General features: G+C 48.8%; 1 protein-coding gene across 3 annotated transcripts in view; it reads left to right on the top strand.

Annotated features, from left to right (window-relative positions):
• Positions 1–14,829, top strand: part of LOC140430708 (11-beta-hydroxysteroid dehydrogenase type 2-like) — a 107,721-nt gene that overhangs the window by 52,084 nt on the left and 40,808 nt on the right. For 2 of the 3 annotated variants that reach the window (XM_072518371.1, XM_072518369.1), the window contains one exon: positions 2,661–2,846. The exons of the other annotated variant lie outside the window; for it this stretch is intronic. In XM_072518371.1, coding sequence (XP_072374472.1) covers positions 2,661–2,846 — 186 coding nt within the window. The remainder of the gene's footprint in view (positions 1–2,660; positions 2,847–14,829) is intronic. 3 annotated transcript variants of the gene reach the window in all.

The following is a 14,829-nucleotide window of genomic DNA, read 5'->3' as shown; positions in this document are numbered from 1 at the left end:
GGCGGTGGCAACCGTTCATTAACTACCTCGCAGAACGATAAAGGAAATGGGAAGGTAACAGCAGCAACCCAGGGGGGAGGGGGTGGGGGGGAGGGCTCAGGTGGGTCCTCAGGGGTGTTTTTATATAGATATTTGTACTTGGTTATGTACATTGAATTGCTGATTTTATTATTTGGGAGAGCTATTATTTTTGTTATGGCAGTTGCCATTTAGTTTATATATTATTTATTTATTTGTTAAAATACGGTCACGGTTATTTATATTGTTTTGCTGTTGTAAAAAGGGGAAAAACCTTTGTACTGTTTTGTATGGCCGAAAAAGTTGAATAAAATATTTTTTTTTTTAAAAAGGAGCAGGTCTTGGTAGAGGAGGTGAAGACTAGGTGGGAAGAGAAGCTGGGTCCCATTTGGGGGAGGAGGTGGGGATTGTGTCTCTCCGTAGGGTGAATGTTATGTCATTCTGTGCAAGGTTAAGTTTGATACAATTCAAGGTGGCATTTGGGGCACATCTCACCAAGGCCAGAATGAATTTTCTTTCGGGGGAGGGGATTGAGGATAGGTGTGAGTGGTGCTCGAGAGGACACATGTTCTGGTCCTGCCCCAAGTTGGTGGGTTTTTAGGGGCCCTTTTTTAAACACCCTGGGCGGGATTCTCCGAAATGGAGGCAGAGTGTCCGCACCGTCGTAAACGCGTCGAGGTTCACGACGGCGCGAAACGGCCCCTATCCCGACCGATTCAGGGCCTGATAATGGGCTAGGAGCGGCACCGCGTCATTTACGCGCGCCAGGCATTGGTGCCGCATAACGGCGGCGCCGCATACATGACACGGCCGGCGCCGCATAACTGGCATCACCCGCGCATGCACGGGTTGGCCGGCGCCAACCCGCGCAATCGTGGTTGCCGTCCTTTCCGAGTCCGCCCCGCAAGAAGATGTCTGACGGGTCTTGCGGGGCTGCGGAAGAAAGGAGGTCCTCCTTCAGAGAGGCCGGCACGACGATCGGTGGGCATAGATCGTGGGCCAGACCACATTTGAGGCCCTTCCCCGGTGCAGGATCCCCCCCCCCGGCGATCCCACGCTGTTCCCGCCGGCATCGACGAGGTGTGGACGTGCCGGCGGGAACCCGCCGTTTTGGGCAGGCCGCTCAGCCCATCCGGCACTGAGAATCGCCGGGGTTCCGGTGAATCGCCATTTTGGCTGTCTCGGGCGATTGACTGGACTGTGCCGCGGAAAGCGCGATTGTGCCGATCTGGCCGCTTCCGTCAATCGCGGGAGGGCATCAGACAAGCGCGCGGGAAAATTTGGCGACCCAAGCGATTCTCCAAACCGGCGCGGGAGCGGAGAATCGCGCCCCAGATCTGCAATTTTAAATGTAGATTTGGAGCCCTGCCCATTATTTGCAACATTCGAGGTGTCGGACCAGCTGGAATTGAGGATGGGTGTGATGGCGGATGGGTTGGTTTTTGCCTCCTTGCTGGCTTGGCGGTGGGTTCTGCGGAGTTGGAGGCAGTCGGCACTGCCCAGTGCTGCAACATGGCTGGGTGACTTGATGGAGTTTTTGCATATCGAGAAGGTTAAGTTCACGATGAGGGAGAGGGGAGCGATTGATGGGTTCTATCAGAGATGGTGTCAGTTTATATTGCATTTCAAGGGTCTGGGGCGCGATTCTCCGACACGCCCACCGGGTCGGAGAATCGCCGGGGGCCGGCGTGAATCCCGCCCCCGCCGTGTCCTGAATTCTCCGCCACCGGAGATTCAGCGGGGGCGGGAATCGCGCCACGCCGGTCGGTGCAAATCGCGCCGGTCGGCGGGCCCACCCCCGGCGATTCTCCGGTCCGCGATGGGCCGAAGTCCCGCCGCTGTCAACCCACGCCAGCCGGCGTGGATTGAAGCACCTTTCGAACGGCGTGACAAGGCGGCGCGGGCGGGCTCCGGGGTCCTGGGGGGGCGCAGGCGATCTGGCCCCGAGGGGTGCCCCCACGGTGGCCTGGTCCGCGATCGGGGCCCACCGATCCGCGGACGGGCCTGTGCCGTGGGGGCACTCTTTTCCTTCCGCCTTCGCCATGGTCTTCACTATGGCGGAGGCGGAAGAGACCCCCTCCACTGTGCATGCGCGGGGATGCCGTGAGCGGCCGCTGACGCTCCCACGCATGCGTCGCACGGCAAAGTCATTTCCGCGCCAGCTGGCGGGGCACCAAAGGCCTTTCCCGCCAGCCGGCAGGGTGAAAATCACTCCGGCGTGGGCCTAGTCCCTCAAGGTGAGGGCTCGGCCCCTCAAGATGCGGAGAATTCCGCACCTTTGGGGCGGGGTGATGCCGGACTGATTCGCGCCGTTTTTGGCGCCGGTCGGCGGACATCACGCCGATTGCGGAGAATCCCGCCTCTGGTCACTGTTAACTGTTGGGAGGGCTGTGTGGTCTGTTGGGGAGGAGGGAGGTTCTAATTGTTGTGTGGAGGAGTTTGTTTTTGGTTCATAATATTTGTTGAGGTTGTTGATAAATGCTTTATTGTTTGATTGTTACTTCTGTATAAAATGTTAAAAATTTAATTAAAATATTTCCAAAAATGATATTACAATTTTTATTTTAAATATTTTAAAATTGTGTGTTCTTAACATTTGTGAAAAATCTTTTCAAAAGTGAATGATATTTCTCTTTTTCTAGGACTCTTTGCTTTAGTTAATAATGCTGGCATCGTGGCCCACATTGGTGACGCAGAAATCATCCCAACAGACGCTTATAAACGATGCATGGAAGTCAATTTCCTTGGCACAGTCGAAGTTACGAAAACATTTTTACCCTTGATTCGTCGAGCAAAAGGAAGAATAGTTAATATTTCTAGTCCCTCAGGTATGTTCACTTCAGAGCTGGCAACAAGCTATGCATGTAAAGAAAAGCAAAATACTGCAGATGCTGGAAATCTGAAATAAGAACAAATTGCTGGAAATACTAAGCAGGTCTGGCAACATATTAATGTTTCAAGTTGAATGCCTCCTCTTCAGAATTGAAGGAAAATAGTGAACAGATGGGTTTTATGCCAGTGAAAATGGGGAGGGGAGGAAGAACAAAAGGGAAGGTCTGGGATAGCTTTTAGGGTAGGAGAGATTAAATGACAAAGATGTAATGGAACAGAAATCAGAAGGAGTTTTGGTTGTTATAGTAAAGAAACAAAGCATTTATCCAGAGTATTAGAATAATGAAAAACTGTCCAATAGCAACAACATGGAAAACAAGTTTACACAGGCACATATCAAAATAGGGACAGAGTTCATAGTCTGAATGTGTTGACTTCAGTGTTGAGTCCTGAAGATGGTAAAGTGCCTAATTGGAAGATGAGATGCTGCTCCGCAAAGTGGTCGCCCAATCTGTGGTCTCTCCAATGTGGGGGCAACTGTGAGCAGCGAATACAGTAGACTAGATTGAAAGAAATTCAAGTAAATCGTTGCTTCACCTGGAAGAAGTGATTAGGGCCTTGGACGTTTAGGAGAGAGGAGGTAAATGGGCAGGTTTTACACCTTCAATTCCGTGGGAAGGGAACAAGGTGCTGGGGGCAACTGAGGAGTGGACCAGTGTGTTGCTGAACAAACACACCATTCGGAAGTAACTGAGGAGGGGGAGATGCGATGGTGGTGGTTTCATGCTGGAGATAGTAGATGGCCCTTTGAATGTGGAGGTTGGTGGGGTGGAAATTGAGGACAAGGGAAACCCGATTGTATTTATTGAAGGGAATGGAAATGGATGGGAGTAGAAGTGCAGAAAATGGGTCGGGCACAGTTAAGGGGCCTGTTAACGGTCAGCAGGGTGGGGGGGGGGGTGGTGGAGGGGAACAGCCGCAGTTGAGCATTTTTATGTGGAAGGTTACGTCATCCGAACAGATGTGATGGAGCTGACAATGTATCTATGTTGGTATTGTGATGGATAGTTCAAGGTTTTCAGAATATTCACTGAAAAACAATGTGAAAATCTTCATTTACGATTAATAGCATATAACCTTCGCCAGAATTAATCTCCAGGTTTAGGATGTTATGCTGAACAATAATGATTTATGACAAGAACAGGGGATACTAGAAAATCTCAGCAGGCCTGCCTGCACCTATTAGGAGAGAAACAGAGTTAACATTTTGAGTCCTTAGACTCTTCACCAGATCTGAAGGGAGGGAGAATGCATTAGAACTGTAGAAATTGTGACAAAAAGTAGCAACTTTAAGAACAAAAGACAAACGCCCTCGTGTGAGAGGGGGAGTTTAGGATGGAGGAGAAAAGTCAAAATCTAAAGTTGCTGTACTCAGTCCCGAGGCCTTCACGTGCCCAACCGGAAGATGAGATGCTGCTCCTCCAGCTTGCGCCGGGTTTCACTGGAGGCTTTCAGCAGGTCAAGGACGGTCTTGTGGGCCGAGTTAAAATTGGAACCAACAGGAAGATTGGAGTCATGCAAAGCGGTCACCCAGTCATGCTCTGTCACGAAATAATTTCTCCTTTAACTTGCCTCACTTTCTGCAAATAAAAGGTGTGACTATGGGTACCCTCATGGACCCCAGTTATGCCTGTCCATTTATGGATTATGTGGAACACTCTGTCATGATATTCAGATAAACATCACGGTGCAAACATACATACACACTGATGGACAGATCAACGGATCAATCAATACACACACACATCACAGCCAATCACAGGCAAGAGCATACACACTATAAAACAGGGAACACGACACTTCCCGCTCATTCCAGCAGGAGACTGCTCAGGGCACAGAGCTCACAGCAAGCCACTCAGACATTCACCATGTGCTGAGTGCTTCTCCAAGATAGTGTTAGGGCTAGGTCCACAGGTTAGAGGGTAATGAATGAACCACAGTAACCAGTTTACAGATGTTATTGTTAGTAATAAAACTGAGTAGCACCATCCGCAACCGTGTTAGTTCGTCTATGTAGCAGAGCACCCAACACGACATAGTACCAGGATTGGAACCCAGTAACTGTGAGACCTACCGACGCATCTTAAGGAATCCGCCATCCTGCGCCATGGACACCATCAGCCCGCTGCAGCCGCTCCAAATCGCTGGAAACCTCGGCGTCAACTGGAAGCGGTTTAAACAGCGCTTCCAGTTCTTCCTAGAAGCCACAGAAAGGGAGAATGCTTCGGATGCCAGGCAAATCGCCCTCCTCCTCTCCACGGCAGGGCAACACGCCATCCACAACTCCCTGGTGTTCACGGAAGTTGAGGACAAGACGAAGTACAAGACGTTCCTTCTCAAACTCGAGCAACACTTCAGCGTCGAGGTAAATGAGAGTTTCGAGAGGTACCTCTTCCAGCAGCGCCTGCAGGGTAAGGATGAGCCTTTTCAATCTTTCCTAACACACCTCCGTATCCTCGCGCAGTCCTGCAGTTACGAGGCCACCTCCGATTCCATGATTCGGGACCAGATTGTTTTTGGGGTCACCTTGGGCACCCTACACCAGCTGCTCCTCAAAATTAAAAGCCTCACCCTAGCCACCGCCATCGAAGCCTGCGTCCTCCATGAAAACGCGACTAGCCGCTACTCCCAATTCCAGGCGGCCGATTCGGCATGGCAGGGGTCCTACACGGCCGAATCGGCAAGGCAGGGCTCCTACGAGGCCGAGTGGGTCCAGGTGATCGAGTTCCTCCCGACCCGCGGCCCGGACGAGGGCGGCCATTTCGCACGCTTTCCGCGGCCTCCCGCGCTTGTATGCGCCAAAAGAGACGTCGACACAGAGGGACGTGACGCGCAGGCGCGCTCTACGCAGGACCGAACTGCGCATGTGCGATGGCGCAACGAACACCATGACGTGACGACGTGCGGCAACTGTGGATCCGCACATTTAAAGCGGCAAAGTCCGGCAAAGAACCGACAATGCCTCCGCAGTGGCAAGATGGGCCACTACGCTGCCTGCTGCCGAGCAGCTCAACCTGCCTACGCTCCCCAATTCCGACAGCCTCGCAGGGACGTGCGGACCATTCAGCCTCCGTACTCCGAGTCATGCCCGGACGATATACAAACCGGTGATACAGACGACCGGGAAGCCTTCCGCGTTGCGGTCATTGATAGGAACCGGATGTCTCCAAGCAGGACCCACCAGCCGATGCCAGTGAACAGTGTCAATCCGGGTGATGAATGGTGTGCCACCCTAACGGTCAACCGATCACCAATAACATTCCGTTTGGACACTGGTGCCTCCGCCAACCTAATAGCATGGTCAGCCTTCTACGCCTTAAAGGTCAGACCACCGATTCGGCCATCCCGTTGTAAGATTGTCGACTACAACGGAAACGTTATCCCGGCCATGGGATCCTGCCAGCTCCAGGTGACACACAATACATACACGGCCACACTGTCCTTCGAGATAGTTGGATCATCGAAGGACTCCCTGCTAGGCGCACAGGCATGCAAGGTTCTCCACCTCGTGCAGCGGGTCCACGCTTTGTCTCCAGAAGGCACATCAGACTTCCCGGATGCAGAATTTAGGGTACAGCTCCACTCGCTCCTCGCCCACAACCAGGAGGCATTCAAGGGTATGGGCACACTGCCCTATACCTACAGAATACGGCTCAAACCGGATGCCGCCCCGGTCATTCACGCACATCGCAGGGTCCCAGCACCACTCAAAGACCGCCTCAAGCAGCAGCTGCAGGATCTCCAGGACCGTGGGGTACTATCCCGGATCACGGAGTCCACGCCATGGGTCAGCTCCATGTTGTGCGTTAAGAAGCCCTCTGGCGAACTCCGGATCTGCATTGACCCGAAAGACCTGAACAAAAACATAATGAGGGAACACTACCCCATACCCAAAAGGGAAGAGATCACGAGCGAAATGGCCCGGGCTAAAATCTTTACAAAACTGGATGCCTCGAAGGGTTTTTGGCAGATCCAAGTGGACCAGTCCAGCAGGAAGCTGTGCACCTTCAACACTCCTTTCGGCAGGTTCTGCTATAACAGAATGCCATTTGGCATCATTTCGGCATCCAAGGTCTTTCACAGGATCATGGAGCAGATGATGGAGGGCATTGAAGGGATGTGCATCTACGTTGACGACGTCATCATCTGGTCCACCACACCACAGGAGCACATCAATCTCTCCAGCGAGTCTTTGCGCGGATACGGGAAAACGGCCTGCGCCTCAACCGAGCCAAGTGTTCTTTCGGCCAAACTGTCTGAAGTTTCTGGGGGACAACATATCCCGGTCAGGGGTCGTCCGGATTCAGACAAGGTGAGTGTTATTGTTAGTAATAAAACTGAGTTGTACCATCCGCAACCGTGTTGGTTCGTCTGTGTAGCAGAGCACCCAATACGACACACTCCTTGTTCCATTTCTACTCAAGCCCACTTTCACAACTGTTTTTCTGTTACATCGAGATTGGATTGGTGCCGCTTCATGCTCTCATCTGAACCTGGAAAAAATTATCAATTTTACATCCAGTTTCCACCCCTCTCACCTTCACATGGTCTATCTCCGACACTTCCCTTCCTTGACCTGTCCATAGATTCCGTGCAGTACAGAAGGAGGCCATTCTACCCATCTAGTTTGCACTGCCCCTCAAAAAGAGTACTCTAGCTAGGCCCACTCCCCCGCCCTATCCCCGTAACCTAACCTGCACATCTTTGGACTGCGGGAGGAAACCAGAGCTCCTGGGGGAAACCCACTCAGATATTGGGAGAACATGCAAACTCCACACAGACAGTCAACCAAGGCCGTAGCCGGAATTAAACCCAGGTTCTTGGCTCTGTGAGGCAGTGCTAACCATTGTTACCCACCACGTTACCCAGCCGTACCTGAATAATTACCCAGGAAATGTTACACAGAAAAATTCTAGTCTAACTCCTGGGCAACTAAACCACCACCCTGCCCCTGCACATCCCACTGACTTCCTTGGCCCGACTCTCTCACCAACCCCCCACCCACCGACTATTGAACTCCCCCCCCCCCCCCCCCCCCCCTCCCCCCCCTGACCAGAGCACACCATTAACTGACTTCAACGCCTGCCCCCGTACATGACAGTTTGGTATGTGTGCGATACTAATTTATTGAATAGCTTGTTCCTGTGACAAACGCCTGTTCAATCGAGTCGAGGAACTGTTAAGCTCTTATCTAGATATGTAGTGTGGCTGACGTTGATACAAGGACAGTTTTTCTGCTTTGAATGAGAAAGCTTTTCTGCCATTCCCACACAGTGTTGAAGTGAAATGGAACATAATTCGAGACACCATTTACAAGACTGCAATCTCAACATATAGGGAGCAAGAGTGGAAAATAGCTGACTGATTTGGGTCTAAAGTTGCTGTAATGGAACCTGTTGTTGAAACCAAGTGGCCTGCTCTCATTAATTGCAAGAAAGATCTGGGCAAGAGTACTGCATGCACTAAGAGTAGCTTGAAGTCCAACAGACTGTTCAACACTATGCCAGTGACTGCTGGTTACACAGATGTTTAACACCAGAGTTAACAACCAAGGTGTAGCCATTGACTCACAGGGTGAAAGGCTGTCAAAGAAGCATGTTCCCATGGGACACAATGTTGGTTGATTATATGTTAGTGCCATTAAAGTTATTCTGTCCAGCAGTATCTATGGTAGGAACAGGTTTAGTCAATTCAGTCCATTGACCCTGTTCCATCATTTATAGAGATCTGGGGCGAAATTCTCCAGTATCGGCGCGATGTCCGCCAACCGGCGCCAAAAACGGCACAAATCAGTCCGGCATCGCACCGCCCCAAAGGTGCGGAATCCTCCGCCCCTTAACCGGCCGAGTCCTAACCTTAAGGGGCTAGGCCCACGCCGGTCTGATTTCCGCCCCGCCAGCTGGCGGAAGTGCCCCGCCAGCTGGCGCGGAAATGACATTGCCGGGCCGGGCATGCGCGGTGGAGGGAGTCTCTTCCGCCTCCGCCATGGTGGAGACCGTGGCGAAGGCGGAAGGAAAAGAGTGCCCCCACGGCACAGGCCCGCCCGCGGATCGGTGGGCCCCGATCGCGGGCCAGGCCACCGTGGGGGCACCCCCCGGGGCCATATCGCCCCACGCCCCCCCCAGGACCCTGGAGCCCGCCCGCACCGCCTTGTCCCGCCGGTAAGAGAGGTGGTTTAATCCACGCCGGCGGATCAGGCATTCTAGCAGCGGGACTTCGGCCCATCCGAGCCGGAGAATCGCGGGGGGGGGGGGGGGGGGGGGGCAGGCCAACCGGCGCAGTGCGATTCCCGCCCCGCTAAATCTCCAGTGCTGGAGAATTCGGCAACCGACGGAGGCGGGATTCATGCCAGCCCCCGGCGAATCTCCGACCCGGCGGGGGGGTCGGAGAATCTCGCCCCTGTTTCCTTAACCTATTCACCTGCCTTGGCTGTATGCCCCTTGGGACATTTGGCTGGCAAAAATCTAACAATTTCTGATTTAAAATTATTAGTTGAGGTAGCATGTACTGTTTTGAGAGAGTGTTCCACACTTCTACAACCATTTCTGCGAGACCCATAGCCATGATAAAAAAGTAAACTGGTCTTTCTACCACACAGAGTGGGGAACCATGTAGTGATCTGCGAATAAAGTGCTTTGTAAACCTGAAAAGAGGCTAATGGCTGTCCTATTGAATGCCCCAAATAGCTTGGTGTGCATGTTTATCAGCATTCTCCTCTATGCTGTTCCACTAAAGTGCTCATCTGAGTCCCCTGCAGTAGAACCCATTTGCACCCTCATCCTTCGATGAGCTGGCATGTTTCTGCCCAGTGTCCCACCTTTAACGGTGCAGCCATTAACATTCATGCAGTGCCAGCTAATAGCTACTGGTTTTAGATCACGTGATGATGTTTCTTCCATCAGTGGTGTGGTGTGATGTTGCTCACTCTCTTCCTCCCTGGACTGCTCTGACTGGGCAGATACGTGGCAGTCCTTGGGTATTTGAAAGCAAAATTCAGAAGCTCAGGGAGATATGGTGTAAAGAAAGAGGTCCATGTCACACCATCTGCAGTTTTCACATCATTGCCAGATAGAAGGATAAGTGCGAGGTGGGAGTTAAGGGACATAGGGCACCTATATAACATCATCAATGTGTTCAGCAATTGCTCCAGGCTCTCTTCCAGCTGACCCCATAATGTACAGCACCATCTCCTCTGTTGAGTCCAGGAGATGGAGGCGTACTAGCCATCTCAGCTCTGCTCCCTTCTATTATGGGTAACCTATCCTGCAAAGAGAGAGGACAGAATGTTAGTGGTTGTGTTGCACTGTGTTTAGGTGATGTGCCTGCCCAAGCAGAATAGCTGGAGGTATGTCTAGATAGCAGGAGGATATACAAGGTCGGCATCATTGATAGGTGTACGAGGGTGAGGTGGAATATCTGATTGTTAGGCATGAGTCCTGGGTGCTGGGGACTGCCAATGAGGGTAGTGTGAGAAGCAGATGTTGTCATGGGGAGTGGATGTCAGTGAGTAGGCCAGCATGTTTTGCCTGTTCCTAATTGTCCTTGAGAAGCCGTTGGGGAGTCATCTTTTTGAACAGTTGAAGAATGTGTGGTGTAGATACAACCACAATGCTGCTAGGTCCTCAGGGCCAGATGCCAGGCATTTGTCTCCCGAGCCACTGCTCCTGTCCTCTTTGGTGTGTTATTTTGAGGGCCGCATGTCCCCAGACAGAATCATGATATTTCTCCTCCTGTCAACCTCCATTACTATGGCTTCCAGCACTGTATACTTGAACTTTGCAGCTTTCACTTCCTTGATGCTCCATTTGTGCAGCTCCAATTTGCAGTCAGCAGCAACTTCCTTCCAAGAGTGCAGTTTCCTTTTAAGACAGACAGGTTGCCATTAAGAGGAGCAGGCAATCGGTCACTTGTTGGGCCTTCTGCTGTTCACTTAGTCAGCCAGCAGCGTGAGACCCACTTGGTCCTTCACTAGAGTCATTTAAATGAGGAAGCATCATAAGGTTTAAGCACTATTAACCTAAATGAGAATGGACAGAGCATGAATCGCGGCCCTGTTACTGAAAATGGGCCATAAGTCTTTAGCTCCAAGAGTTCTAACTGTAAATAAAACCTATATTCAACATGATGTTTTCTGATTCTAATAGAGGAGAAATAAAACTATAATTAAACTAGACGAGAAAACTTAAACTTTGCTAAATTACAGTTTTTAATTAATACTAAAGAATGATAGAAGGATATTATGTTTCACCAAATAACAGGAGTTGTTCGTATGCACACCCAGCGGTCACAGAAGAAAGATAAGAGATAGCGACATAGACAGCTTCAGATCTCCAACTTAACCTTTAGTCAGGCTGCATCTGCCATCAGTCAGCCTTAGAGTCTAAAATCAGTGTATCTTGGAGAACAGCAGCAAAAGGTTTGGATCATTTAACTGTTTTGAGGCTCTAAACACCATTCTCAATCCACATTCTTACAGCACTAGCAGTACAATTCAACACACGAAGGAGAGAGTTTAAGGTAAAGGGGTGGAGTCAGAATGTCTGTTCAGGTTGTTGCTGCTGTTTTCAGTTGCTAATATATATTTGCAAATAATACAGCTCCTCATATGCTGAAGGAGTTAATAGTTTATCCACTGTGAACATGTAGAAGGCTTTATGCTTAGCATACCTACTGGATATTTATGTTAATAGAGAAGCATTTCAATTAAAGCCTTCAATTATAAGCGTCAGGGAGGAAGCATCCTATTTTTCCAAGACTCAGCAGTCTTTCTGCAGCTTAGATCTAAACCTCAATCCTAACAGATGGCTAAGGGCTCCGGTACCATATGCTGCCAAACCATCTGTCTGAAAATCCAATATAACAAGGGCATCTCCTGTCCTCCTTCCAGCACAGATACTTCGAAATACTTCCAAATAGTTAATTAAATCACAAGTTCATATTTCTGTTCCAATTTATATATAGGATCTGGAAGATCATTTGGGAAATTCTGAATCCCTATTTCCAAGAAGTCTTTTAGTTAATCCTTATTAAATGCTGCTTGCAACACTAGAGATAGCACTAGAAATTCTTTAAGAAGAGGAATTGCATCTATCCCTCATAAAATCCTTCAGAAGGAAATAATTGGTAGGCATTGTTGACTACTTGCCCATCTCTGCTGCCAGTGCTTTGGTTGGGTTAACTTTGGTGATGTGTGGGGAAAAAGGATCATAAGATTGATGTACTTTGAGCTTCGTATCAAAACGCTGAGATTGTACTCAAATAAATACATAGCTTGGTGAACAAAGGAATCCTCACACATTTTTCCTACTGTTAGAGGAGAGTTTCTAGAGAACAATGATGAGCTTTAAAAAAAAGTTACAAATGATTAATAGACTCTTTATCATTCCTGCAGATTGAATTCCACTCGCAATCAGATCTTTTGGAATTGTGCCGTATCAGAGGCTTTCCTGAATTAAATCAACCACCAGTTTTAAGGATCTAGTCCTTATCTAGACAGAGTGTAGAAAACCTGACTCAAGTTTTTCAGTACCAGACAAACTTTACAGAATTCCAGTAGTCACTGAGGAAAGTAGTGTTTATTTTCTTGTAGCTTTCAGAATCGAGGAAACTGGAGGCTGGAGGAAAAATGGTTTATCCCTGTTTTGTTTTTAAAAAAACATATCTTTGCACCCACACTGTTTTCTACCCTTTGGGAAATAGTGGGGGGAAGTGGTGGAAGGATTCTTGAGCTGATTATCAGTCTGTTGAACCACATTGAATGCTCCTTCCATGGACTCTAACCCAGAGCTTCTGGTCCTATGGTAGGGACGCTCCCATTGCACCATACGGCCTCTTGTTTATCCCAGAATCCTTTACAAATCAAGATGGAGATATACATCTGATTCACTTCAAAAATGTTATTTACCAGAAAATGGCTGTCATGGCAGAGTTTGGTGCAAACCATTGTGAGGGATGTCACGCACTTTCACTGGAAGTGATAACATTCTGAATTCAAAGTTAGCCAAAATTGCATGATTGGTGTTCTTGAGGCATGCTCTGCTACACAGGACCTGCTGTTTCATAGCAACACTTGGTGTTGATTACTAAACGTGTGGATTTTGGAAAATGCCTTTGGAACATGGTTATGGAAATTATGGAATATATAGTCAAAACCTAACTCCATCTACCTGCCCCCATATCAAGAGAAGCTAAAACTCCCCAACAGGCAGACAACCAAACCTCCGAATCAAAACTAATTTTTTTTAATGGTCAACGGTGCTCTTGCATACACGGACCTAAGCAACACAAAATAGGTAAAAAGCAAGTGCAGAACAAACAAGCTTAGCCCTACCAGAACATTTGTCGTCAGCAATGACTATCAATCAATTCTTTACCCATTTTGGGTTTTCCAGGAGGGAGAAATTTCAATGATTACTGAAGATACAAAGAGGCAGATTTTCAACTTGCCAAACTGACTCTGTACCCATAGAATGCTTCTGAAAAGTTGGCATCTGATAGATGTATTTCAGCAAAGTTCGGTGCAGGGCTGGGTGAATGGCAATCAGAGTGGGTCACAGACACTGTTGAAGTTAAGAGTTTGGTGATTGTTGCAATCACTCGTAGTTACAAGTTAAGTAGTCATCAAATTATAACTGGTCCCTTAAAAGAAACTACAAGATCAGATACAGTTAACAGGTAATCAATTGTGAGTGAACGATTAGATATTGTGAGCTAGAAGCTGAAAGCAGTTGTGATTTAAACTAATGTGGCAGGGGAATGGGAACCAATGCAGGAAGTCAGAGGGTAGAAAAGAGAAGATAGAAACAAAAGTCAATAAGGAGAAAAGTGGAAGGCAGAGAAATAGATTGAACTGCGTTTATTTCAATGCAAAAGGCCTAACGGGCCAGGCAGATGAACTCAGTGCATGGATAGGTACATGGGACTGGGATATTATAGCTATTACTGAAACATGGCAAAAGCAAGGGCAGGACTGGCAGCTCAATGTTTCAGGGTACAGATGCTATAGGAAAGATAGAACAGGAGGTAAGAGAGGAGGGGGAGTTGCATTTTTGATTAGGGGCAGTATCACGGCAGTACAGAAAGAGGATATATCCGAGGGTTCACCCACTGAGTCTATATGGGTAGAACTGAAAAATAAGAAGGGTGAGATCACTTTGAGAGGACTGTTCTATTGGCCCCCAAATAGTCAGTGGGAAATCGAGAAGCAAATATTTAAGAAGATTACAGATAGCTGCCGGAAGAATAGGGTGATAATAGTAGGGGATTTTAACTTTCCCAACATTAACTGGGACAGCCATAGCACTAGGGGTTTGGATGGAGGGAAATTTGTCGAGTGTGTTCAGGAAGAATTCCTCATTCAATATGTGGATGGCCCGACTAGAGAGGGGGGAAAACTTGACCGTCTCTTGGGGAATAAGGAAGGGCAGGTGAGGGTTGTGTTAGTGAGGGATCACTTTGGGACAGTGACCATAATTCCATTCGTTTTAAGATAGCTATGGAGAATATAGTTCTGGCCCAAAAGTTAAAATTCTAAACTGGGGCAAGGCCAATTTCGAGGGTACTAAACGGGAACTTTCAAAAGTTGATTGAGGGTGCCTGTTTACAGGCAAGGGGACAGATGGTAAGTGGGAGTCTTTCAAAAGTGTGTTAACTAGGGTTCAGGGTGAGCACATTCCTCTTAGAGTGAAGGGTAAGGCTGGTAAAAGGAGGGAACCCTGGATGACTCGGGATATTGAGGCCATGGTCAAAAGGAAGAAGGAGACACATGATATGCTTAGGCAGCTGGGATCAAGTGGATCCATTGAAGTGTATAGGACTTGTCGGAGTAGAGTTAAGAGAGAAATCAGGAGGGCAAAAAGGGGACATGAGATTGACTTGGCAGATAAGGCAAAGGAAAATCCAAAGAGCTTTTACAGATAC

This window comes from Scyliorhinus torazame, chromosome 10, assembly GCF_047496885.1.
Source record: "Scyliorhinus torazame isolate Kashiwa2021f chromosome 10, sScyTor2.1, whole genome shotgun sequence".
Classification (NCBI taxonomy): domain Eukaryota; kingdom Metazoa; phylum Chordata; class Chondrichthyes; order Carcharhiniformes; family Scyliorhinidae; genus Scyliorhinus; species Scyliorhinus torazame.
Note: the sequence above shows the minus strand (reverse complement) of the source record. Positions and strands in the feature narration are given on the sequence as shown.